This window comes from Molossus molossus, unplaced genomic scaffold (assembly GCF_014108415.1).
Source record: "Molossus molossus isolate mMolMol1 unplaced genomic scaffold, mMolMol1.p scaffold_m16_p_13, whole genome shotgun sequence".
Classification (NCBI taxonomy): Eukaryota; Metazoa; Chordata; class Mammalia; order Chiroptera; family Molossidae; genus Molossus; species Molossus molossus.
Window position 1 is genome coordinate 27036802 of NW_023425348.1, and position 26887 is coordinate 27063688.

General features: G+C 42.4%; 3 protein-coding genes across 7 annotated transcripts in view; all 3 read right to left on the bottom strand.

Moving 5' to 3' along the window:
* Positions 1 to 12228, bottom strand: part of PIWIL4 (piwi like RNA-mediated gene silencing 4) — a 59796-nt gene extending 47568 nt beyond the window's left edge. For all 5 annotated transcript variants that reach the window (XR_004959256.1, XM_036258885.1, XM_036258884.1 and 2 more), the window contains exon 1: positions 11946 to 12228. The gene's annotated coding sequence lies outside the window, so the exon portion shown is untranslated. The remainder of the gene's footprint in view (positions 1 to 11945) is intronic.
* On the bottom strand, positions 9589 to 21189 carry FUT4 (fucosyltransferase 4). Its single transcript, XM_036258301.1, is given in 3 exon segments — positions 9589 to 11806; positions 11808 to 11916; positions 21041 to 21189. Coding segments are annotated over 3 exon segments (1716 nt in total). The 3' UTR covers positions 9589 to 10348.
* The window catches only part of ANKRD49 (ankyrin repeat domain 49), a 42917-nt gene continuing 36514 nt past the window's right edge, over positions 20485 to 26887 (bottom strand). The window contains exon 6 of the mRNA XM_036258872.1: positions 20485 to 20506. The gene's annotated coding sequence lies outside the window, so the exon portion shown is untranslated. The remainder of the gene's footprint in view (positions 20507 to 26887) is intronic.

Below are 26887 nucleotides of genomic sequence, written 5' to 3' on the forward strand. Positions count from 1 at the left end.
CAAGAGAACTTTTCGTGAGAGTGAAGGCATAATGACCAGACTACTCACTTGAATACTTTTGAGTACAATCTAAGAGATTACTCCAAATACTAAGAGCATGTACTGACATCACTCAAGTTTCTGATTTGCTGGTCAGTTCACTCTGGTTGCCTAAGTGTAGCAAGGAGCCCTGCCCGCAGTGGCTGCTCAAGAAACAGTGGTTGAATCAAAACTCTGTCTGTGTCTGAGATTATTTACTTTTATACATGAATGAACAAGAGGAACCGTATTACCTTATATGCCATATAATGGTACTACTGAAGGCACAGCAACTTTTTTACCAAGAGCATTAAACCTAAATCAATTAAAATTCAGAAAGCAGAAGAGCACGGCATGCTTGCCTCCAATTTTTAGTCCTCTTCACTGGCCAAAATATCGACATTAACATCTTACTCAGATAAGATTCCCACAGGAAACAGTATGAGAAGCCCTGGAAAGGCTCAAAGTTGAGAGAGAAGATAACCTACTGCTTCCTAGGAGGGAGGAAGAGAGATACAGAGGAAGGCCACGTCCATGAAGGAGACATTAAGAGAGCAAGACAATGCCCGCGAAGCGTGGTACACACCTCCAGGCGGCCCTGGGGGCACCCCACTTCCGAGGCCGTGGGGCAGCGGGCGATGCCTCGCGCCCTAACACGCGCACGTCCACTCATGTTCCCGACGAACTCAGAGTGACTTCCAAGGCAACGAAGTATCAATTAGGGCATTTTTTTCTTGACATCCAAATGGCAGGGCCGCGACCACAGGCGGTGAGGCGGTGGGTCTCTGACTCCTAGGCTCAAAGCTCCGGAGTCTCGTGCGTGGGTGGGGGAGCACGCACAAAACGCGGGGCTGGGCCCTGGGAGAACGCACAGTGGGGGTGGAGCCGCACATGGGGGGAGGCGCACAGTAGGGGAGGGACAACACGGGGGAGGGGTGGCCAGTGAGGGGGGCGTGGCCAGGGGCTCAGACTGCCCTTTTTTTTTATCAGACACCCCCCCCAAATGTGGCATTAGCTCTAGTTTTTGCCCATCTTATGTGTGTAAGGTTGCCTCACACTCTTACTGTTTTCAGTTTGTATTTTCTGCTCGCTGGTGTGGGTAAGCACCTGTTCATCCTCGTGAAAACCATGGCGTTTTCCTTTCTGTGACTCGTTTGTTTACCTACATAGATGTTTTTAAAATTGGGCCGCTCACGGTTTCCTTTGTGACTTGGCAAAACTTTTTTTTTTCTTTTTAACGTTGCAAATATTTACTCCCAGTCTATCGCTTGTTGATTTTGACCATGAAGTCCTTTATCGAACCCAAATCCTTTATTTTGATGTAGTCAAATGTAGCAATTTTTAATTTCATGACTTGTGCTTTTGGGGTCTTTTTGAAAGAAAAGTTTCCCTGCCCTAAAGTTTACCAAGTCATTAAATGATATTGAATGTCTTGTATCCTTCAGGAACAAACACACAAACATAGCATATGGTGTGAGGAGGGATCTAACTTGACCTCCATACAGTGAGCCAGTTTCCTCCTAAGTCATCTGTTACGCAGTGCATGCTTTTCTAATGGCTTGTGGAACTACCTCCAGCAAATGAGAAACTCCCCAAATGCCTAGATCCGGTCTGTGCCTTCCATTTCTATTCTACTTACATATTTCTGCTCCGCACCAGTACTTTACTACTTTTTATTATTATTTCTTTATAGTATTCATAAAATCTGGTGGAGCAAGTCTTTACTCTTTGATTTTTTTCAGTTATTTATTCATAAACTACATTCCTCCATATTAATTTTTTTAATATTTGTCAGTTTCTTTTAAAATCTTGCTTAATTTTTAATTGGCACTGTATGGAATATATACATTGATTTGGAAAGAACTGTCATTCTTACAATTTCTCCATTTATTCAAGTTCTCTTTATGTCCTCTAGTTTTTCATAAAAGTCTTGTGTCTTGTTTAATTTTTGGTAATTTTATAGTTTTAGTTACTATTGTGAACAGTATCTTGTTTTTATATTTTCTCATTTGCTATTTGCATAGACATATATTTATTTTTGTAAGTTGATATTATTTGTCAAGTTTGCTGAACTTAGTTCTTATAGCTTGTCTTTTTATTTCATTGAGTTTGAATATAGGTGATCAGATCATCTACAAATGATTTTATCTCATCCCTTCTTATTTTTATTTTTTTCTTATCATGTTAGTCAAATTTTGCTGTACAATGTTAAAAGTCACTATGATAGCTGACATTCTCGTCTTCTTCCTGATCTTAAGGGAAATAGCTTTATTTTATTTGGTGTTTACTATGAATACCTGGTTTATAGTGTTTATCGTTTTAAGGACACTCCCTTCTATTCCTAGTTTTCAAAGATGATTGTAATCATAAATATGTGTAGAATTTTATTAAATACTACTGTGGGTCTATCAAAAAGTTTGTGCTGAGGTTGTAAAGGCACAGTTCATACAGGTGATGAGTTATTTGGGTTCCATAAGAAGGGGCAATAAATGGGTAAAATGTGGTAGATACACAGAGTGGAATACAAGGCCAACAGTCATAAACAATGACCTAGAGATACATTTAGCAACAAGAACAGATCTTCAATACATTGCATTGGATGAAGAAAAAGCAAGAAAAAATTGATATCTATCCTATGGCAAAATATCATGTTAATTTTAAAATATTAGTAACTCATGTACCTAGGTATATACTAATGTTTTTCAAGTAAACATATATATGCAAGGATATCCAGCAGACAAATAAATTGAGTACCAGTAGAAGGAAGAAGAATAAGAGTGGGAATGGGGAAGTGAAAGAGAAAGCAAAGCATAATACAGTATAGAACTTGCATAGACCCATGAGAATCATGTACAATGAACTGAAGTTGAATGTGATTCATTCAACTTCCTGTCCTTAGGCCCTAGACTTAAACAAATTTTAATGTTTATTGAATACCTATCATATGCCTCATTCTGAGGCAAGCATTATTGTCCCCATTTTATAGATGAGGAAACTAAAACTTAAAATTCTTAAGTTACAGCTTGTGTGGTAGAGCTGGAATTCCAACTCAGTTCTGTCCACCTGTAAAGCCTGCACCGTATCCGCTGTCTCCCTCCAAGAAGGTGATCTGCCTTATACTTTAGATATTGCCGAGTCCTGTGTAAAGTGGCTTGCTCTGCCTTTTGTTCATTCCCCATCAGAATATTCTTTCATCAGGATCTCCTGGGAAACCATTGACCCTGAAGATTGAAAATGCAAGAAGTAATGATGGCCTTAGGCAGAGATACCTAGTCTTGGACTTGGCTAAGTGAAACCACTCAAATGAATAATACATTTTTTCAAAAATAAATAAATCAGAGAGTTGGGGAGTGATCAAACTGCTGTCAAAAAGGAGGGGTCAACGGAAAACAATCTAGATAAGACAGCCACTTTTCAAAATCTGTGCTTTGTTTCTGAGTAGAAGAATCTTTATCCCCATGTTTTCCAAATTTACCACCTCCTGGTAAATTTGACTTGCGTTGATGAGACAGCACAACAGAGTGACAGAAAGGTTGAGAATGTATATAAGTGACCCTAAACAGTTAAAACCTTTCAGTTTTCCAAATACTGGCTCATTATAAAATCAGAGGTATCAATTATTTCTAGTCTTTACCTGCCTTTTCAGTTCTCTATTATGATTACTATGATGACATGCAAATCAGTCACATTGTGCTCTCCACATACAATTTCTAAAGGCACTTATATCTTTCCTGTAGCAGGAAGCAGTACAGCACAGTTACAAGCATCAATGGGCTTTAGAGTCAGGCAGCCAGAGCTGACATCCCAACTCCATCACTTACTAGCTTTCTGACCCAGGAAAACATACTTAATCTCCTTTGTCCTCAGTGTCTGCACTTATAAAATGGGGATTAAGATATGCCAGGATTTCTTAACCTCAGCACTATTCACATTTTGGACTGGATAACTCGCATTGTGAGGGGCTGTCCAATGCATTCCAGGGTGTTTACCAGCACCCCTGGCCTGTGCACACAGATGCCACAGCGCCTCTTGTAAATGTGAGAACTGACACTGTCTCTAGACCCTGCCAGGTGTCAGCTGGAGGGCAACGGCCCAGACTGAGAACCACTGAGATATGGCTACCTTCCAAGGTTGTTTTGAGCATTAAAAGAAGTAACAGTGTCTGCCGGTGTGACTCAGTGGTTGAGAGTTGATCCATGAACCAAGAGGTCTCCGGTTCGATTCCCGGTCAAAGCACATGCGTAGGATGTGGGCCAAAACCCCAGTGGGGGGCATGAAGGAGGGGAACAAACAATATTCTCTCTCATTGATGTTCCTATCTCTCTCTCTCTCACTTCCTCTCTTTCTAAAATCAATACAGGAAAGAAAAAGATAGAGGAAAAAAGAAGTAACAATAATGATGCTTTGTGCAGTGTTTGGCATGTAACAAAAAATGGATAATGAATTATAACCAAAGAACATATAATGGGCAGATTTTACAAAATAAATTTAATACAACTTTTGCCATATTTTGTATTTTCGAACTTGTGTCACATCACTTCATGTGCACACACGGGCTCATGATGTTGCTGATCCTAGAGCACTCTTGTCTTGTGACACCCTTCACATGTTCTTCGGCCCCCCTTTTGTCTCCAGCCATCGCTTTGGTGATCAGCTGCACACTGGACCACAAGACCTGGGTCCGAGATCCTGAAATGGCACAGTGCTGCACAACCAGAATCACTGAAGTCAATTAATTAAACGAACTAAATTTCATTAGGCTTCAGGTGCGCAAATGGAATGTGGTGGACTGGACACCAGATTTCTATTTACTCAAAAGTCTGTAGAAAGAAGCAGCACTGGCAAAGGCCATGTCTCCTCTTTGGGATTTATTCTTGGCAAATTAAACTGTCTCCTTTAATGGTTCCTCTCACTGACTGGAAACAATCCTAAATTCTGAGCCTCGTTTTCAAGGCTCTTCCTGATCAGACTCTGCTCTCCTCCCCAGAATCACCTCTTACCCTTCCTCACGCCCCATTCCTGTCCCCAGCACACCCTTGTCTTCTAGTCCAGTTCCACCAGCCTGTCATTCTCTCACGTGTATGGGCTTTTGTCTGTGCTAGTTCTTCCCATTTACGTATCTCTTGTACTCATCTCTGAAGTGTACTTGTAACTTCTCTTCATATTTAAAGACTCGAGATCCACACAAACATCTCCTCTAGATCAGGACACCTTCCCTAATCTCCACACACTCTTGACACCTAGGTGAATTAGACACCCCTCGTCTATGCCCCCCTTCCACTCCAGACATCCATCTGCCATGACTAATCAAGCCACTTGAAAATTGTTGCCTCATGTGTATGTCTGTTTCAGGTTTGTGATCTTCTTGAGGACAAGGGCCATGTTTTTCACCTCTGTGCATACCTATTATAGGCAAATATATATTGATTACGTGACTGATTGGATTCTTGGATGGATGTAGATAGAGGAATGATGGATAGATAAAAGCTATAAAATAAGTATGTGAAAAGTACTCTGGGTCATTTTAGAAGCTGCCAACTACCATGTCTTTAATATAAATGGTAAAAAAAATATATATATAGAAAAAATATGTAAAGCACCCTTCATATAGTAGAAGCTTAATAAATAACAAAATGTTAATGAACTACAACCTCTGGCAAAGAATCCTCGTTTAAAAGCCACAAATGTATACCTCCCAAAGGAGACTTGATAAATCATTAGATAAGCCTCATTTTTATCTAACAGTATTTCTGTTTGATCACTAAAATGGTTGTGCTTAATTGTATTTCAGGTAGTGGAACAGAGATTTCTGAAATGTTTACCTAACAGTATGAGAACGAGAAAATCATAAGGTAAGAGCAGGTGTTCTTAGTTGCTAAGGAGAGAAAAATCCCTCTGGAGATTAGTCACTTTGAAGGTGATGCTAATAATGTTGTTTATTTTTAACGGTAGTATTAGTGAAAATAATCAGGTAGGTAAGTGTTGAGACCAGAGGCTGTCACACTTGTATTTTCCGGAAAGAACATTAAGACTTAAGTTTGTGATGAAGGACTTTCAGTCCCGACATGTAACCCTCTGACCCCTCCGAGGCTTCCACTGAGTTTGCTTTGTTTTCCCCTTAAATTCTGTGATTCTGTACATGATCTAATACAACTTTATATGACATACCTTTATCACAACACGTTTGTGTTAGGATTACCTGTCACCGTGTCTGTTTTTCCCACTGCACTTTTTGAGTATCATTTATATCCCAAGTCCCGGGCACTGAAGCAGTGTTTGTGTTGTTGAACAGCCCATTTCTCCCCCTTTCAAAAATAATTCAGATTAAGATTTTTAGCACTCATGTTCAAATAGGGCATTATTTTTTAAAGCATATTTAGGTAAGATTCAGTAATTTAAAAAAATTAATTTGAAGATCTCAAAAATCCAATTCTTTACCACTTGAAATCATTTTTATAATAGGGTTCCACTCGAAACTACTAAATGTACCAAATGCACTGAGCCCTTGGACTCCTGTTTAAGGAGTCAACGTGATTAGGGCTAGGTAAAAAAATAATAAATTTCTCTAAGGGTGGGTAATGAGTACAGTTGAAGTATGTTGACTGGGAATTTTTTTTTTTTTTTTTATCCTCACCCGAGGATATTTTTCCATTTTTTTTTACAGATAGAATGGGAGGGAGAGAGAGGAAGAGAGAGAGAGAGAGAGAAACATCGACGTGAAGGGACACATCAAGTGGCTGCCACCCGCACGACCAACCAGGGCCGGGGACAAACTGCAACCGAGGTACATGCCCTTAGCGGGAACTGAACCCAGGTCTCTCGGGACCGCAGGCCGACGCTCTAACCGCTGAGCCAAACTGGCCAGGGCTTGACTGGGAATTTTTTAAAAACTGCAATGAATGTGATTTTTCCAAGATGAAAAAGAAGCATTCATAGGGGTTCAAGACTCTGTTGTGATGATTCAAGAAACAGCTTTATATTTCTGCTGAAAGCTAGTTTATTCCTTGCTAAGTTCCTGGCTTTCCCTGTGAGTTCAGACTTCTTGATTTCATTCTCCACCTGCCACCGTATGCTGCATCTCAAGCTGGAACACGGGTTCTCTTTAGAATAGCGGCATTGAGTGGAGGGGGTGGCTGTTATACCACTTCCTCATTCTCTGTGCATGCATTCCGCCTCTGTCCTACCTCCTTCATTGTCCTTGAGCTCCTATCTTCTCTTCCCTCTCCTTCTACCTTTAAACACTTTCCTCATTTACCCAGTGTTTCCTCTTTCCTCTTCACGCCTCAGCTACATTCACCACCTGTCTACTTCATAGTGCTCTTTTGGTTTTGTGTTTTTTTTTAATCCTCACCTAAAGATATGTCTCCATCTATCTTCAGATAGAGTGGGAGAGATGGAGGAAGGAAGAGAGAGAGAGAAACATTGATGTGAGAGAGACACATTTACCGGTTGCCTCCTGCACGACCCCAACCCGGGCTGGGGATGAACCGCAGCCGAGGTTCGTGCCCTTGGCTGGAATCAACCCGGGACTCTGGTCTGCGAGCCAACGCTCTAACCGCTGAGCCAAACCGGCCAGGGCTGCCCCTTTGTTCTTACTCATTCACTACGGAGTCCGCTTTACCTGCCACTCCTCTCCTACACTCAGCAGGCCCTCATCATTTTTCAAAATCTGCAGTGAAATGAGCATGTCAGTGGGCGTGTGTGTTGGAGGGAAAGCTGAGAAAATATTCAGTGCTTTTTCAGTTTCATATTTTCCCCTTTCAATTGGAGCACCAGCTGTTAAGAAAGATGCCTCTGCCAACTATCATGTTCCCAGATTCTATTCTACCTCTTTAAAACGCGGCATTTTCAAATTCAGTGAGCCAGAACCAGAGACAGCAGAGAGGGCATCAGAGCACTGAGTAACTCAATTAGAAGAGAAGCCCTTGGAGATGAGGCACCAGCAAGAAAGACAGGAGGACGAGCCAAACAGAACCTGGTGCAACTCAGAGGAGGCAAAGCCATGTCATTTCACCTACCAATTTAGAACCAATGAACTAACAGAAACCCTCTGACCAAGAAAACCCCATGTGCCGTTAAACACATTAGTGCCTGGGAAATTCATATTATAAACAAGAAGTCATTTTCCATCTCATCACTTTAATTGTTTTGTTTTAATAACTTGAACATGTACACATAAATGATTGATTTGTTATAAGAATGTGTAGAATAAAAGTCCCTGAGACACATCCAAGAATGACTTGAAATGTATTCAATGCAATAATTCTGCCTATGCTATAATATTTTAATAAGTACATTTTATCCATGGGTTTTAATTTCCCTTTCTAAGGATAAAGAGAACGGAAGCACATTTTAGATTTTAGTGAGCTTTTTAAGTGTGTCTCCAGCAAATACAGAGATAAAACTTTATGATTCAGCTAATTGTAGTAGTCAAGTACAAAATTACTATTTACAGCAGAACCCTGTGTAAACATAATTAATATTGGGCCCTACTGGCAATAATTAGTCACTCAGGCTCCTTATTATAATAAACGGAGGAGGAATAGAAACTATTATTTCAGGTTGTAAATCAACTGGCTTTCTAATAATTCATTTATGGTCTGTGTCACTTTAAACAAATAGGTTTTGACAGTGGATTTATCCAAGTTCACTGATTACTTGTTGGCAGTGGTAAATTGTAAGAGCCTTACAGAGAAGGACCTTGTCTTACGTATTTTCCTTTCCTGTGGCACCCAAGCCCAGTGTTTGGCACAAAGTAGGCATACGGTAACACCGACTGAATATGCTGCTCAAACAACTTTTAAAGTCAATACATATATTTCCAAAGTTAGTCCCATGGCACAGTCTCAAGGACATTAGAAATGTGAGGCTATATATACCACTATGCAGATTAGGAGGGAAACCTCTGGTCCCAAGGAGAACAGCAGATTTAGCCTTTAAAAAAGGACAAAGTTCATCACAGACTCTGATTTAGATCCATTCAATGCAACTAAACATTTAACGAAAAACTGACAAATAGAAACAAATGCTGCTACTAACAGACACCATGAAACTTTTTTCCTTTTGCATGATTCCATGATGTAGTACAATCTCTTTCATTGTTCTGCGCACAGGTAATGCCAGCATCCCTGGAGGAGTGATATTCCAGTTTGAATTTCAGGTCCAGCAAAGACACAAAATAAGTAATTTTGTGGAAAGTGACACTGTGGCTTCCTTCTCTTCCGTCTACAAACACAGTTTGGTTTTCTGGGAAGCAGGGGGAAGAAGGTTGCTTCTGCTTTATTTTCACATCTGTAATTTTAATATGCTTTTTAAAAAAAAATCCAGGTTACAGGAAAACATGGACACAGGAGAAATTAGTTAGGGGATTATTATTCACATTGTAAAGGGATTCTCCATAAGGTTTTATTAAATACTGAACTCCCCTAGGGCAGTACATTGGGACGTGATTGAAAAGCAGCTTTTCGGGCCCTGGCAGGTGGCTCATTTGGTTGGAGAGTTATCCATACACCAAAGGATTGCAGGTTTGATTCCAGGTCAGGGTGTATATGGGAGGCAACCAATGGATATTTCTCTCTCCCTTCCTCTCTAAAAAAAACCAAACAACAACAACAACAACAAAAAAAAACATATCCTCAGATTAGTATTTAAAATAAGAAAGAAAAGCAGCTCTTCAGGAATACATTTGTGTAAAGAGAGGAACACGTATATATTCCCCTTAACTCTTCTCCAAGGACAATTGAGAATCTTGTTTCCATTTATGGGCAGGGGAACAAACAGTACTTGTTAAGAAACAGTCATCAGATTCTTGGACGACCCTCACCTTTCTTAGGCCTTGAGGAATTCAACCAACAAAGAAAAAGCCCTCCTTGTGGCCACAGTCCTACTATCCTACACTGGTCCAGTGGCATGTGAAATGAGGAGCACTGTGTAAGAAGTCTGGACTCAGCACAGGCCACAAATATGGCCCATGGCAGATAAGGAAATTCAGAGCAACTGACTCAATGGCTTCTTGTAGTTAAACTATTTCTTCACCTCTACACTGGTTAGTTACAAGGTGAGGAAGGGCCCTCTTCACTCCTGAACACTGATGCCCATCAACAGCAGAGAGCCTAACTCCTACTTTTGCAAAAAACAAAAACAAAAGCATTAAAAACAATAAACAAAAAACGGAACCGGGACCAGCCTTTGTGCTGAATAACATTGCAAATCACCTTTTTTCCCATAAGTAAAACCTTAGTCCCATGATTGGGCATTCAAGGAAATGCACAGCAGAGGATCAAAAAGCAGATGACTTGACCTCCCTGGGTTATACCAGGGGAGAGTAGCTTCACCGCTCAAACCAACGAGCCAAGTTGCGCATGCTTTGGGGCCGGTCCCCAGCCCTCTGCACGGCCTGGCAGGCCAGGCACCAGGGCTCGTCCCAGAAGGAGGTGATGTGCACCGCATAGCTCCGGCGCCAACTGAAGTAACGGCGATAGGCAGCTGGATTTCGGTCGAGGAAGTGCAGGTAGGCGGCCAGGGAAGAGGCACTAGGGAAGTCGTCCACATGAATGAAGGCACCGCGGGGCACAAAGCGTTCATAATTGGCACGGTTGGGGCCCAGCACCACAGGTACAGTCCCAGCCAACAACGAGTTGCGCCAGAGCTTCTCCGTGATATAGTCCAGATGCTGCGAGTTTTCAAAGGCCAGGTAGAACTTGTAGCGGGCAACCGTGTGCAAAAGCCCAATGTCAGGCACTGGACGCCGGGTTCCACCCTTGCCGAACACGTCCACAGACACGTGCTGGCTCAGCTGGTGGTAGTAGCGGACCCGGGCCTGGCGCTCATCCCAATTGCTTACCACCCAGGCCACCAGCCCCCGTTTCCGAGCCAGCGGGGGCACCAGGCCTGGTGGCTGGTCGCTGGGATGCGTCCTGGGGTAGAGGTAGCCGTAAGGCACAAAGACATCTGAGTCAGCCCGGTAGGAAAGCGTCCAGTTGAAAAGGTTACCTGCCAGGCTTCGCAGCCCCGGGGAGTGGGAGGGCGACTCGAAGTTCATCCACACCCAGCGCTGGCCCGGGGGTCTGTGGCCCGAGACCCCGTGGGCTTCCGCAGCTACCGCCGCCGCTTCCTCCTTGTGGTCCAATACGCGCAGCTCCAGCTCTTGGGCGGTGCGCATCCGGGCGCCCCAGGGCGGGGGCCAGTCCAGAGGTCCCTTCACGAGGTCTCGGTGGTGGAAAAGCACTGCCTGGGCTTCCGCGTAGGCTGTACGGTCGGTGAGCAGGCGGCAGCCGGGGATGTTGAAGCGCAGCCAGCAGTCCGGGGGCGGCCTCCTGGCGCTATCGCGCCCGGCGAAGGGCTCCCACCACAGCAGCACGCCCACCGGCCGCGGCGGGGCGTTGGAGGTCCAGGGCAGCGGCGGCAGCTGCCCCCAGCAGGAGTAGGCGACCAGAGCCGTGCACACCAGGCCGGCGGCCGCCAGCGCCGAGGCGGTCCGTGGCAGCCCCCTCGCTCCGCGCCGCATGCGCCGCTGGCCGGCCGCCGGGCCCCACGGCGCCCCCATGGCGCGCGCAGACACAGCCGCCGCCGCCGGCCACGCGTCCGCAGGCGTGGAGCAGCGGCGGCCGCTCTCATAGTGCCACTGCGGTTCCAGCCGTCGTAGCCGCTCGCCGCCGACCCTCGACCCAGAGAGGGCGGTTCCTGAGTCCCAAGGCCTGCGGATCCTGCTCCCCTCCCCGCAACTCCCCGCGGGGCGCGCCGCCAGGGCGAGGTGAGGGAGCCTGGAAGCCCAGTCGGGCGCCGCCCCATCCCTCCCCTCCACGGCATCCCCAGCCCGACCGGCCCGGCCAGGCCCCGGGAGATTCCTGCTGCACCTCTGCCCATTCCCCTCCCTCTCCATTGCCCCCGGACTCCCAGCTGCGCCCCACAGGCTCATCACCCGTTACCTCGGATCCTATCCTCAGGGGATCCAGGCCTTTACGCGCCAGCGCCGCGCTCTAGCCGAGCGCCCGGGCCCGCCCGGAGCTCCCCCCAGATCCGCCCCAGCACGGAATCTCGGTGGCTCGAACCCACGCCTTCGAGTGAGGACTCGGCTCACGCCTCAGTGAGCGCAGGAGACGCGAGACGCTCCAAAAGCAGCTGCGGCGCGAAAGCCCGCGCAGGTACCGAGGGACAGCGAGCCGGAGTGCCGAGCTTCCTGGCTGAACCCAAGATCAGAATCCACTTCCTTCCTCGCGACGCTGTTAAGGCCAGCGACGCTTGCTGGAGAGAGCGATCCCCGGAGTAGTCGGTGACCTTGACCTTGTGACCTACTAAGACAGATCAGTTGTGCAGTCAGCGCGCCCCGGACTGCAGAGGTTTTGCATCTTGTGAAACCAACTTTTAAAGTTAAACCTTACTGTCATAAATACATAGCCTCAGAAGAGGATAGAGAAGAATAAAACGTTTTCTGAACAATTGAAATGCGTTCTTTTCCTTTGCTCTCCCCCCACCCCCAAACACACACCCACACAGAAAACCCCTGACTGCGCCAGCTCACAGCATTATTTGAACTAGGGCTAGAAGGACTCTTAAACCAAAGATAAAGATAAGACTCTTGAGGCCTTTGTCGTCAGGGGGCTTCAGCCTATTCAGTAAGGTAAATGAATGAACTGTCACCATTCATTTTACTAAGCACTAAAGAAACAATTTCTGCACTTGAGATTATGCACAACACTGTGAGCTATAAACTGATGACTAAGTGAAATATAGCACCCAAGTGCAGGATATAAAGGGTAAGTATCACACTGGCCTGACCAGGTTTATCAATGAGGCAACATTCTAGGCATCTATTTCAAAGTCACTTGAGGAATTTTTTTCCCCTATGGTTTGAATTTGAATTTCTGGGTTTTGGCCTTCTTTTATGTTATTAAACGTTTATTCAGCAGAATTTTAAATAGACTATGGTTAGGCTGCTGACTTAAGGAAAGCAGACAGTTTTGAGAAAACTTAGTAGATCACAGCTGTGCCTCACACGTGTCCAAGAATGACCTATTCAGTTCCAAAATTAATATAAGACACAATTCTCTGGGAGCAAGAACCAGGCCAACTGTGGTTCCTAAAAGTCTAACTCATTCTTTGTTCCTCCTGGGGACATAGTTCATTTTAAGCTTGTCCTGGTGCTCCTCACCAGGGACGTTTGGTAGTTTCTAAGAAGCCCCTGAGCGGAAGGCGGTCCGAGTGCCTTAGGTCCTCCCCTAGCACCAAGCTGCCCCCCGGAGCTCCATGAGGCTGCCGGCCAATGGTTGCTTTTTTTAATTGTATCTGAGATTTCTGTGACTTAATATTGACCTGCTAAGTATACTTTCTTTTTTTTCCTTGAGGAAAGAAAGCAATTCAGAGCCCCTCCCAGTATTATGTACTTACTGGGAAATGGAAACAACCAGTGAGCAGGTGTGGTTGGAAAGGTCAATTCCTATACAGATAGGTGGAGATTGTTTCCTGTGGCAGATGAGTATGAACATGGTTATTAAAAATTATTGACTTGTGTGAGTTCAAAAACAGTCCACAATTTATTGTTATTGCACTGTTAAATCCTTGATAGAAAAGTAAACCTAACACTAACTTATAAGGTCTTTTCTTTATATCCAAGTGCAAAAACTTATTTCCGTAAAAGAAATTGTTATGAATAGTCAATCTGTGAGTTTACTGTATTTGTTTTAGGGTGTTAGTCTTTTGTTTTTCCTGTACACTTCACTGAACAGGTAATGCAAGACTTTCGGATGTTCAGAAAAATGTATGTAGTGAAATTTTGACTAAATTCAGAAATCTTTGTATTTTAAATATGTAGAGGGTTTACCTTTGTAGTCTTCTTATTAAACTACTCTTTTTTAAAATACAGACTATTTTCATTCAGGTTTAAAAATTATGGAATACAAGACTCACACAAAAAAATTATTTTGAGAGTAAAATAAACATGTTAATATCTTGCAGTGCAATGCCTTGTACATACAAGGTGTTTAATAAATGTGTTAAATAAATACATGAATGAGTGAATGAATGAATGAGTGAATGAATGAACACCACTATTAATTACACATTTCATGAGGTACTTCTGAAATAATTCCATTAATAAAATAGCACCTAACTGTAGGGTAAAAATGGTATCATACTGGCCTTCCCAAATCTTCTTCAGGTTCACCAGTACTATCCTCTCACCCACCCCAATCCCACTTGGTCCTCAGTCAAGTGAGTTAGCACAAGTCCTGCAGTTTCAGGAACTTCAACTTATCTGATCTGGGCTCACTATGGCACCTGCTCTGTATCAGTGCTTTTGTGTGGCCACATTTAAGACAACCAGATCCAAACTCAAGGAGGCAGCCCAACTCTCTATAGATGGAGAACAGGACCTTGACTGCTCTCCTCTTTCCCCTGTCCTGACCCAATTCTCACACAGACCCGGGGCACAACTCACATGCACACAAAAAAAATGGAGGGAAGATAGATGCATTTTCCCCAGAGGTCAGGCAATTCTGCCTCAACTAGCAAATGCTCCCAAGCAGCCGATTAGACCACAACGGTGGTGGGACTGGGTTCCATCCCACTCATTACTGTGATTCTTCCTCAAAGAAGAGTCTGAGGCACTTGAAATATTAGGAAATGCTTGTTGGATTAAAGTAAACAAAATTAGTGACCTAAAAGTGATTTGGGGAAAGTGTGGAAATAGTAGGGTAAATGTATGTTGCTCATATGGCAAGGAAGACAACATTCCTGAAAAACTAGGACAGCCACATTTTATAGTTGCAAGTTAAGCTTATTGTAGACAAATATGCCACAGCCAGAAATCCTACATGATGTGTGAAGGTGAAATCACATTGAAAATGCTGGGTATAATAGGATTATGTTCAATTGCTCCAAAAAGAACCTTTGGTCTATATTTACCCTTAGTAATGTTTAGTGCAATTCAGCAACCATTCAGACTTGGGAGAAAGAGAAAGACAAGTGAATAAACACTGCCCTGGTTTAACTGCATTGCAAGAGCTACTTCTATCCAGGCAGCACCTCGGGGCTCTGCATAAAGAGGAAACCCCTCTTTTTTTTTAAACTGGTACTACCATTGAGTATCAAGGTTGCTTTTATCATTCTAGCTGATTGCAAAGACCTTTGGACTTGTCAGTAGTGGCCCTATCACTAGCATTTCTAATATTAATATTCTTTTTCTAATTTTATTATTCCCTGCCCCATTACTTCATTTTGTTTTGTAAATCCTCACCAGAGGATACTTTTCTGTTTATCTTCTGATAGAGTAGAAGGGAGGGAGAGAGAGGGAGAGAAAGAGAAACATCGACGTGAGAGAGACACATTGACTGGATATAGTCCTAGAAGTGGGATCACTGAGTCAAATGGCAATTTCACTTTTAATTTTTTGAGGAAATACAATATTGTTTTCCATAGTGACTGCACCAGTCTGCATTCCCACCAGCAGCGTACTAGAGTCCCGTTTTCTCCACACCCTCGCCAACACTTGTTGTTTGATGAATTGTTGATGGTAGCTGGCACGTGTGAGATAATATACCTTGTAGTCATTTTAATTTTAATCTCTCTGATAATTAGTGATGTTAAGCATTTTTTAAATATGTTTCTTGGCCATTTGCATGTCTTCTTTGAAGAAGTGTTTATTCAAGCCCTTTCCCCTTTTTTAATTGGATTGTTTGTCTTCCTTTTGTTGAGTTGTATTAGTGCTTTATATATTTTGGAAATTAACCCCCTATCCAATGTATCTTTGGCAAATATATCCTCTCATACAGTGGGTTCTCTTTTCATTTTGATGCTGGTTTCTTTTGCTGTGCAAAAGCTTTTTAGTTTGATGTAGTCTTATTTATTAATTTTTTTTTAATCCTCGCCCGAGGACATTTTTCCTTTTTTTTTGTTGTTGTTGTTGTTCAGATAGAGTGGGAGGGAAAGAGAGAGAGCGAGAGAAACATCGACATGAAAGGGACACATCAAGTGATTGCCACCCGCACAACCCGACCAGGGTCGGGGGCAAACTGCAACCCAGGTACATGCCCTTAGTGGGAACTGAACCTGGGTCTCTCTGGACTGCAGGCCGATGCTCTAACCGCTGAGCCATACCTGCCAGGGCTAATTTTTTTCCTTTGTTTCTCTTGCCCTAGGCGATATATCGGTGAAAATTCTGCTACATGTGAAGTCTGAGATTTTGTTGCTTACATTTTCTTCGAGGATTTTTATGGTTCCAGAGTTACATTTAAGTTTTTTATCCATTATGACTTTATTCCCATGTATGGTGTAAATGGATGGTCTAGTTTCATTTTTTTTGCATATACCTGTCCAATTTTCTTGAGTGAGCTCACTGTTCAAAGACTTAATGTCTTGGGTCATCCAAGACAGCAGGGAAATGGCAGCAACTCCTAAAGTCATAGAAATTCGATGTAATGACAGAGAAAGATATTGTCTAATCACCCACTCACAGAGCCCAGTTTGTCACTTCTACCACTGAACAGATTTTTTGGCTCTTTGGTTCCCTGAAAGCTCCCCTGGGCACATGTCCCAGCCACAGTTTAAGAAAGAGCAGCCCTGGCCAGTTTGGCTCAGTGGTTAGAGCGTCGGCCTGCGGTCCCAAGAGACCCGGGTTCGGTTCCCGCTAAGGGCACGTACCTCGGTTGCAGTTTGTCCCCAGCCCTGGTTGGTCGTGCGGGTGGCAGCCACTCGATGTGTCCCTTTCACATCGATGTTTCTCTCTCTCTCTCTCTCTGTTCCTGTCTCTCCCTCCCACTCTACCTGAACAAAAAAGGAAAAATGTCCTCAGATGAGGATAAAAAAAAAAGCAGTGAGAATTGTTGTTAGTCCAGCTGGTGTGTCTCAGTGGTTGAGCTTTGACCCATGCACCAAGAGGTCGCTGGTTCGATTCCCTGTCAGGGCACATGCCCAGGTTGTGGACTAAATCCCCAGTGGGGGGCATGCAGGAGGTGGCCAGTTGATGTTCTCTCATGGATGTTTCTCTCTCTCTCTCCCTCTCACTTTCTCTCTCTCTAAAATCAATAAAAGAAGAAAGAGAATTGTTGTTAGATTTTGATATGATGACCCAGGATTTACTGTGTTCCTTTGGAAAGTAAAATACTTCTTTTTTTTCCTTTACTTTGATATATTATGGACTGAAAATTGTCCTGTAATGCCATTTGCAGGGCTACATTAGAGTCAGAGCTTGCCTGAGAGTATAAACTGGCAAAAGTATAACTTCGAGCAATAAGATTTATTGAATGCCAATCACTTGCCAGACACAAGGCACAGCTGAACAAACAGACCAATATTTCTGCCGTTGTAGGACAGCTAGCTGCCATGCTCTGCCCACTCATATAAATTATAGCTTTATTTTTATTTTATTTTTTTTATCCTCACCCAAGGACATTTTTCGATATTTTGTTCAGATAGAGTGGGAGGGAGAGAGAGAGAGAGAGAAACATCGACGTGAAAGGAACACATCGAGTGGATGTCACCCACACGACCCAACCAGGGCCGGGGACAAACTGCAACCGAGGTACGTGCCCTTAGCGGGAACCGAACCCGGGTCTCTCCAGACCGCAGGCCAACGCTCTAACCACTGAGCCAAACCGGCCAGGGCTAAATTATAGCTTTAGATCAATTCCAGTCCTCAAGCATCCAGAGGGTGACATGAGGCGCTGTGACGTGTTAGACCAGCACACTTGTCTCTAGAAGCACCATTTCTTTGATTGTCTTGTCACTTTGTTCTTTGTCACATCTGTATTGATCAAGTCACTGTCAGAGTAGAAAGTTAGGCCTCTGTCTTTGTACCTTCCTCATGTCTGTTTACCATTAGTCAGGCAATGTCAGATTGTCAGTGACATTTTTCAAGTTAAAAGGAAAGGAGTTTCTGTAAAAGGGGGGTGGGGTGGGAGAATAGACTGGAGTCTCTCCACCCCTTAGTTCCCACTGTCTCTCTTTTAGTTACAGGGACGTGGAATTATATACCAGAAGGAAGCCATTTAGCCCACACACATGCTCCCAGCAAGCACTATCATTAAGTCATATAAAACTAAAGGCTGTTCGTTGTATTAGTAAGAATTCTTTGGGTTGTAATTATAGTGACTTACTGGAGGCAGCTTTAGACAAAAAACAGGGTGGAGGGGGGCAAAATTCACTACCATTTTAAGTGGCATCTTCTGTATAGACACCAGAAAAAAATAAAGGCTCATTACTTAACAGATGTCATTACTATTTGCCATCAAAAAGACATCTGAAAGGTAAGAAAATAAAGACTAAAAGTAACTGAGACATGGTAAGAAATAAAAAATATAGAAGTACTTTGATGTAGTAGTCAGGGAAGATGTTTTCATAGCATTTTATTGTGTTTGTGTCATGTATATAACACATATTTATTATATGAAAATTGTAAATATAGAAAAGTATAAAGAAGACAATAAAGAAAATAATGCTCCTTCTCCCGCCCCACCTCAGATAACCACTGTTTATATTTCGGTATTTGATGAGTATAGAGTATATGTAAATGATCATATTGTAATATGATTTGTATTCAGGTTTCCCCCTTTAAGCTAGGCTTTGTCCCATGCCTTAAATGCACATGGAAAACATGACTTTATCATGGTTTCATCATATCACATACACACATACACAAATCTGTAGTTGCTGCTGGTTAGAATTCTCTCTAAAAGTAGCCACATCCTGGACCATACCTGTATAAGGAAAACCACCAGTCAACAAGCTCTGTTCATGCAGTTTTATTTTTATTTTTTTATTTATTAAGATTTTTCAAAACTGACTTTTAGAGAGAAAGGAGAAAGGAAGGGAGAAGGGGAGAGAGAGAGAGAGAGAGAGAGAGAGAGAGAGAGAGAGAGAGAGAGAGAAACAGGGCAGAACATCAATCAGCTGCCTCCCGAACACCTCCTACCGGGATCGAGCCTGCAACCCTGGCGTGTGCCCCAACAGGCAATCAAACAGGCAACCTTTCAGTGCACAGGATGCCACCCAGCCAGCTGAGCCACACCGGCCAGGGCTCACACACAGTTTTAGTATGCATTTTAGTCTCTTATTTTTTTAAACTTTATTTTAGTGTAGTTAGAACACTTAACATGAGATCTACCCTCTTAACATATTCTTAAGTGCATATACCGTATCATTGACTATACGTGCAATGTTGAACAGTAGATCTCTAGAGTTTACTCATCTTTCATAATTGAAATTTAATACCCATTGATTAGCACCTCCCCCATTCCCTCTTACCCCAGCCCCTGGCAACCACCATCCTATTCTTTGTTTCTATGAGTTTGACTATTTTAGATACCTCATACAGGTGGAATCGTACAGTATTTGTCGTCCTGTGACTGGCTTATTTTCACTTAGTATAATGTTATCCAGGTCCATCCACATTAACCTTTAATTTCCTGCCGTGTGTGTGTGTGTGTGTGTGTGTGTGTGTATGCGTGTAGTCAGGTGTGTAAATCTGGCTGAAACATTCTGGGAATTCAGGGGAATGGACAATGTTGACTCCCATCTTGACCACCCTGTTTTCACTCAGAGTTCTTCTGGTTTATTCTTTCTGGAGTAGAAACCTGCAGACATCTTTCGGAATTAAGGAGAGAGTCATCTGGACTATGAGAAAAATTAAGGGGTTTTCTATTTGTTGCATAGGGAGGAGGAGGAGGAAATATCTCTTGAAATATCAAATTTAGAAAAATTGGATTTAAAATTAATGGCCATCAATAGGGACAAGATTAAGAAAATGTTCATACTGTCATGCTAAGACATACTATGTAGCCTATAAAATCATGATCTAGACAACATATATTACATAGGAAAATGGTCATAATGTATGACCCAGTGAAAAATGCAACCTATAAAGTATGTGTAATGTGATGGTATTTTTATTTTGAATAACTTCCTCATTGTATGATTTCTATCTCTATAAATATATTAGTTGTAAGAGCAAGGATATGTTTATAAGATAAACCAAGGGATGGATTTCTTTAAAAGACTAAAAAGTTACCTTTTCAGTAAAACTGTGTCTCATTTTATGCTGCTAAATAGTCTTCTCAATCATTTTGGCTTTTTATTTTCTACTTCTAATCTTGTAATCTGTGTGGCTCACAGATACTTTTGCCATGCCTCTTTGACCAAATTAAGAGGTGGGGCAAGCCTGTGACACCGAGTTGTCCAGTACACAGTCGCTGCTGTCTCTGCCGCACCCTGAGGACATTCAAGGGCTACTGGGGCCTGGGGCACAGGGTGAAGAATGAAAGTGAACAAGTTGCAAACATCTTTGATCCACGGGCCAATGCTCTAACCGCTGAGCCAAACCGGCCAGGGCTGTTGCAAACATCTTTAGGGGCAAAAAAGCATTTTTGTTTTATTCCTCAACTCAGAAAGAATGCTTCCATTGTATATCATCAAGTATGAAAATGGCTGTTGATTTAAAATTGCTGTCGATTTTTATCAAGAAGTGTCCTTGTCATCCCAGTTTCCAAAGAGTTTTAATCTAAAAAAACACATATTAAATTAAAAACCAAAAAGATGCATTATATTATACAGTAATTTTAAAAATCATCCTCTACGTTTGGTGTTTAGATGTTTCAGTTTATTCGTTATTATGAATAATCCTGGCATGAAAAACCCTGTGCGTGAATCCAGTTAGGAAGACGTCCAATGGGGCAACGAAGAACAGAATTTTACCCCGGGAGGAGCCGGGCCCCAGAGTGGAGTGAGAACAGACACCCTGGCAGGGAAAGGGAAAGCAGTCCTCAGTGGAGCACCCAGCCCATGCCACAAGCCTGAGAATAAACGGGCTTTGGGAGGTGATGGGGGGCGGAGTAAAGGGAAGTGAGGAAGGAACTCTCTGGGCAAGTTTGTAAAGCCACACTGGGGGTTCAAGTGCAAACAGGACGTCGTTTCTGATGGATGAATAATACTCCCCGCCCACTGCCCTTTTTCTGTGTCATCCGAACACACATGCAAAAAGGTTGATGGTAAGAAGTTTTAGAAGGTTAAGATTTTAGATGAGTAAATGTTTTACCCCAACTCCAGGTCGTTTTTGGTGTTATATTTCTTGACTAACTTAAGGTGTAATCTCTCCAATTTTAGCCACTGGCCCCAAACGCTGTTATTGAGGAAGCTAACGATGAGAGTTCCATAAACACAGTGGTGGCTGGAACTGGCTTGCATGTAGGATCTCTTCTAGTGTGTATTAGCTAAATGGAAATTTTTTTATTAATTCTGGAGAATTTTGGAGCTTGACTCAAGAGATTATTGACTCTGTTACAGTGTAAATATTTTTAAGTAGAGAAGGGACATAACCAGTCAACAAATCTTTGTTTATCTGACTTGATTTATTACATTAAAACTGAGAAATAAACTTGAGAACTGTAAACTGGAGAAAGTTTAGGATGATCTTAGCCTAGAGAAGGAGAATGAAAGGTGTGTTGTAACCAGAATACCAGGGAAAAAACTTTTTAAGGGTGGTGGTGCTGGTAAGTAAATTACAACAGTTATATATACATGTGTTATATATATAAATATACATATATACATATATATTTATTAATGTCCAAAAAATAGATTAATAAGTGCAAAAATTTAGTACAAATCTATAAAGATTTTGGATATAATTATTAAAAATTTTTTTTCCTTTATTGGTTTTTGAGAGAAGAGGAAGGGAGAGGGAGAGAGAGAGAGAAACATAGATGAGCGAGAACATCAATTCACCGCCTCCTGCATGACCCCCACTGGGGATTGAGCCCACAACCTGGGCATGTGCTCTGACTGGGAATTGAATCGGTGACCTCTTGGTGCATGGGTCAATGCTCAACCACTGAGCCACACTGGCCGGACTTGATGTGATTATTTAAAGTTAAATGTTAATGAATGAGACATTATATGATGTTATGTTAAAAGGTATAATAGCTCCAGCTGGGTAGCTCAGTTGGTTAGAGTATCCTTCCCAATGTTCCTAAGTTTGGGGTTCAATCCCTAATCAGGGCACATACAAGAGTCAACCAGTGAGTGCGCGGATGTGTGGAACAACGGATCAGTGTTTCTCTCTGTTCTCTGTCTCTCTGTCTTCCTATCTGTTTGTCTGTCTTTCTAAAATCAATAAATAAAACTTTTTTAAAAGGGACAATAAATATAGGTACTATACAATGTAATTTCAAACATGTAAACTAAAACATATGCATAGGGAAAAAGAATAAAAATGTATCAACAATAATGCCACATACCGTGGGACATAGTACAGTCATCACATTGTAATGCATTAGGTAGTTATAGTCTGTGCTAAAAACAGTTTGCCAAAATCCTGTATAAATTTATTTAAGAGTTTTAAGCACCTCACTACAGGTGTTACAGAATTTGAAGCTAATTGAACCACTAAAACTAAACTGTGCCAGACAGAGTTTGCTAGTAGCTCTTACAAATGTATTGATTGTACATTATGTCATAGACTAGTCAATGAACTACATACTGGAAAAAAATGTATCAAAATGTTATCAGTGGTTGTTTCTGGAAAGTGAATTACAGGTTTTATTTCTTTATTTTTCTTTATTTTCTGTATTATATATATATATATATTACTTTTGACAAATGAAGGTGCAGTGGGGGTGGGGGGGCAGGTCAGATCTTTCTCCTTCTGTAAACCTCTTTTTAATCCAGTAGTATAAGTACAATTCTTTTTTTTCCCCTTTATATTAGATCTCTCCATAAACTTCCTGGCTGCTTACTATTTAGTGGACAAATTCTACAAAAATGATGAGTTCTACCAAGTCCAGTATTAAAACAGTTGTGTCTGAGTCAGAGACTTTTTTTTTTATCTTCATCTGAGGATATTTTTCAATTGATTATTTTTAAGGCAGAGTGGGGGGAGGGAAAACATCAATGTGAGAGAGACACATCAGTTAGTTGCCTCCCGCATAACCAAGACCACGACCCCAACCTGACTGGGGTGGGGGGTTCGAACCTGCAACCCAGGTCCCTACCCTTGACTGGGAATCAAACCCATCACCCTTTAGTCCAAGGACCAACGCTCTAACCGCTGAGCCAAACTGGCTAGGGCTGAATTAAAGACTTTTCATCTCTCATTCATTGACTAACCTGTACCTACATTTGGATTGATGTTTGTTTTGTTGTGTTTTTTTAATGGATGAACATAGTGATACCTAGTGAAAGTTTAAGGTTTATAATGTGTACCTTGAAGTAAAGACAATAAATATGTCTTTGTTTTACATTTTTATTAAATAATCTGCATTAGAAGCCCAATATCTTCTAACTGCAACAACTAAAAATAGGTATATTTTACTTCATTGTTTTCAGGTGCTTGGCAAGCTTTACCCATAGTCTGCCATTACTTTGGATTAATTTATAGAAAACTTATAGAAATTAATACCAATAATAGAAATTAGAGACTAATGTACTTTTTGTTTTTTTACACATTTTAAACTGTGAAACAAGCTTGGATTTTTTTCTCTGTTTTTCAGGCATTAGGAGAAAGAGGTTTCTTCTCAATGAAAAATATGTAGTCTTCTTATCCTAGAGTAAAGAAATATGTGAATGAGCAAGTAAGTTTTTACTCTGGGGAAATGCTCTGTAATCCCAACCCCACTTTAATCTAAATTTGATTTGTTCCCAGCAGTACTTCCTTTCATCAAGCACAATGTAAAAGCCCAAGTAACTGAGAAAACACCCCTCAGCCTTCTAGACCCTCATTACTCCGTGTACCGTGTCCTCACAGGCTGCGTTGGCATCAGACCGTCAGACCCCAGGCCAGACCTTCTATGTCTGAATCTGAATTCTAATAAGAGACCCATGTGGTCTGTAGGCACATCAGAGCTTGAGAAGTCCTGGGCTAGACCACTTTTTGTTGTTGTTTGTACATGCCACAGAACAAGAAGGCAACTGCTCAAAGAAAATGAATGAAACTCGTTAGGACGATGAAAGTTAGACTTCTGTTTGCAGTCTCTAAAAGAAATGGGTTTTAGAACTACAACTGGATGACCATAATTCAAAATTTAAATGTTAAATGCTGTGAATTAAATGTTGGAAAAGTCACAGCTGCAGTGACCATGGTGTTCATGGGAAAGAGGAAAGGAGAAAGGAGTATCAGTGAAGATTGACCAGCTGATGAAGTACGCTTTGCAGGGGGAGTTCCTGGAAATACTGCAGTCCATGGAAAAGCTCTCTTTGAAAGCGTCAGTTCCAAGGTGTATATAAGATACGTGAAACTTTTCATGATTCACACACGTAAGGTTCCCTCGCTCTTCCCACTGCATTTGCATTCTGTTTAATTCAGAGGTCTCAAGGGTAGAAAACCATCTACTTTTGTGGAGAGGGAGGCATGTGAGTTAGCAGCAGGAGTATGCTGAACATGTAGTATGCATTCATCACATACGTACTGGTTCATCATTCACTGGTCATTCTTGTGACAAAAAGTGGTTGAGCACTTACTCTGCCAGGCCCAGTGCTGAGTTCTAGATAAACAGCGGAGAGTGAAGAGACACTGTTCCTGCCTTCATGGAGCTTCTGATAGTGTATGACTCACTACTGATCATCTTTTGAAAATTATCTGTAGATGTTGTTCATCCGTGGTATTTCTGTGCCTAGCATCTTACCTTTTGTCACTGATAATGAGAAATGTCTAATTCTAAGTTATTGGTCTGATTCACGTAGACCAGTTGTGATTTGTGTAGCAGTAGTAGCAGTTCATATGGCAAAATGCAGTTGGCAACTTACTGATGTGAAGTTAAGATAGATAGCAAGGACAGTTGTATGTGGTAACATGATCACTATAAGGCTCGACATGGGCAGGAGACAGAGGGCTGGGGGCTCCGAGGAGGGCAGTGTGGGTGAGTAACAATGAGCAGGGGCCATAAGCAAGTCTCTCCTAAATAGTATGGGTGGGAGTAATGCAATTATGGTAAAAATGAAACACACTTTAAAATCATATGTCTCCAACTGAGGAATTGGGTAGTCTATTTTATGTCTTCAAATGAAGGTAACTTATTCTTCAAACCAATCTTATAATACGGCATTTAGATCATTATTCACCTTCCAAATAAATTGCTTTGCAAGTTGGCTTGGAATGATGGATTTACTTACTATAAGTGGGACCTGACAAATTGGGTGGAAAGTTGAAATAAACAGCCCCCCAAATGGGCAAGTGGCCCAGACATGGGTTCCATTACTTCAGGACACAGATATCTTTGTAGATTTTGAATCTAGTTGCCTCCTAAGTTCCTAGCCCTGAGGTCCCATAGCCCTGGCATTTGTGCCCATTTAATCACCGTGACTGGTCCCCCCTTGTTTTCCAGTGACTGCATTCTCTGCCATGATGGCCCAGTGGTTAAGAGTACGGTCTTGGAAGTCAGGTGGACACAAAGTTTGTCATTCTGACCTCACTCACTACCTCCTGGACATGGGATCTTGGGTAATGTAATGCCTCTATGCCTCAGTTTCCTCACCTGGAAATGGAGATTAAACATCTCATCTCATGTGATCATGTGAGCTACAGAACTATACAAGACACTGACTGCCATGCCTGGCACACGGTAAATGGTGGCTATTACCACTTACTGAACCCAGGTCTCCATACTGGTTCCTTTCTGCTACATGAATTGCCTTTAGTAACGAGTGTTTCTGTTTGTTTGTATCACCTTGTGTCTCAGTATCTTAGTGGCTCTATCTTCTCCCTGTTCAAGTCATATTCCAGAACTTTCCCCTTTGTGGCACTTTTGCTGACCTCTCACTTTACTCCAGGTTCAACAGACACCACGACATGGCCACTGTCTGTCTCAAAGAGGCAGTACTGCCTAGTGGTTAAAAGCCACTGGAGACTGGCTATCCGGGTTCAAATCTCAGGACGTCCACATACTAGCTGAGTGACTCTGAGTAAGTTATTCAACCTTTCTGTGCCTTGGTTTCCTCATCTGTGAAGTGAATTGTACCTACTTTATGATTGTGGTAAAGATGAAAAAGATTGATATATGTAAAGACTCTAGAACAGTGGTTCTCAACCTTCCTAATGCCGTGACCCTTTAATACAGTTCCTCATGTTGTGGTGACCCCCAACCATAAAATTATTTTTGTTGCTACTTCATAACTGTAATTTTGCTACTGTTATGTCTTAGGCGACCCCTGTGAAAGGGTCATTCGACCCCCAAAGGGGTCGCGACCCACAGGTTGAGAACCGCTGCTCTAGAACAAGAAGTGCTATACAGCATTTGCTATTATGAGTCACACCTTGAGTATCCCAAGCTTGGCTCTTACCCACTTCTCTTCTTCCCCTGGGGTAACTTCCTAATTGGAGAGTTATTTTTAGGATTTGTATACCCAATTTCATGTCCCTAGACTATCTGGACATTGGTTGTGTTTCCATGTCAAGACCTCTGCCTTCTCCGCATCCTGCCCCAAATGTTCCTGGCTGTGACAGTGAGGAATGAGCAATATTTTGTTCCAAACTTGCTGTCTGTGAGTACGCTGCCACCTGCCTGGTGGCCTCTGATGTAAAATAGGGTGAAACCAAGGGAGCCAAGCAAAGTGGTTGCCTTGTTCTTCACTACTTCCTTCATGCCTCTTTCCCCGTCTCCCCGGTGAGCAAAGCCGTCCACCCAGAAGGAAGGACAGCGCGTGCTTCCTCCTACTGAGGCCGACTGTACACGAGAAAGTCTCACAGGCTATAGAAAGCAAAGGAAAGGGTCAGGGGTGTAACTCCGAGCATGAACTTCTATTGCATACATGGGATAAATTAGTTAGCTGAACTGTTACTGTTCTAAATTCCACAATGAGGCAATGTGGCTAAACTAAAAGCAACCTGAGAGAAGCAAAGCAAAAGAAGATTGAATTTTGATTGAGAACTTTGACTAAAGCATACACCACT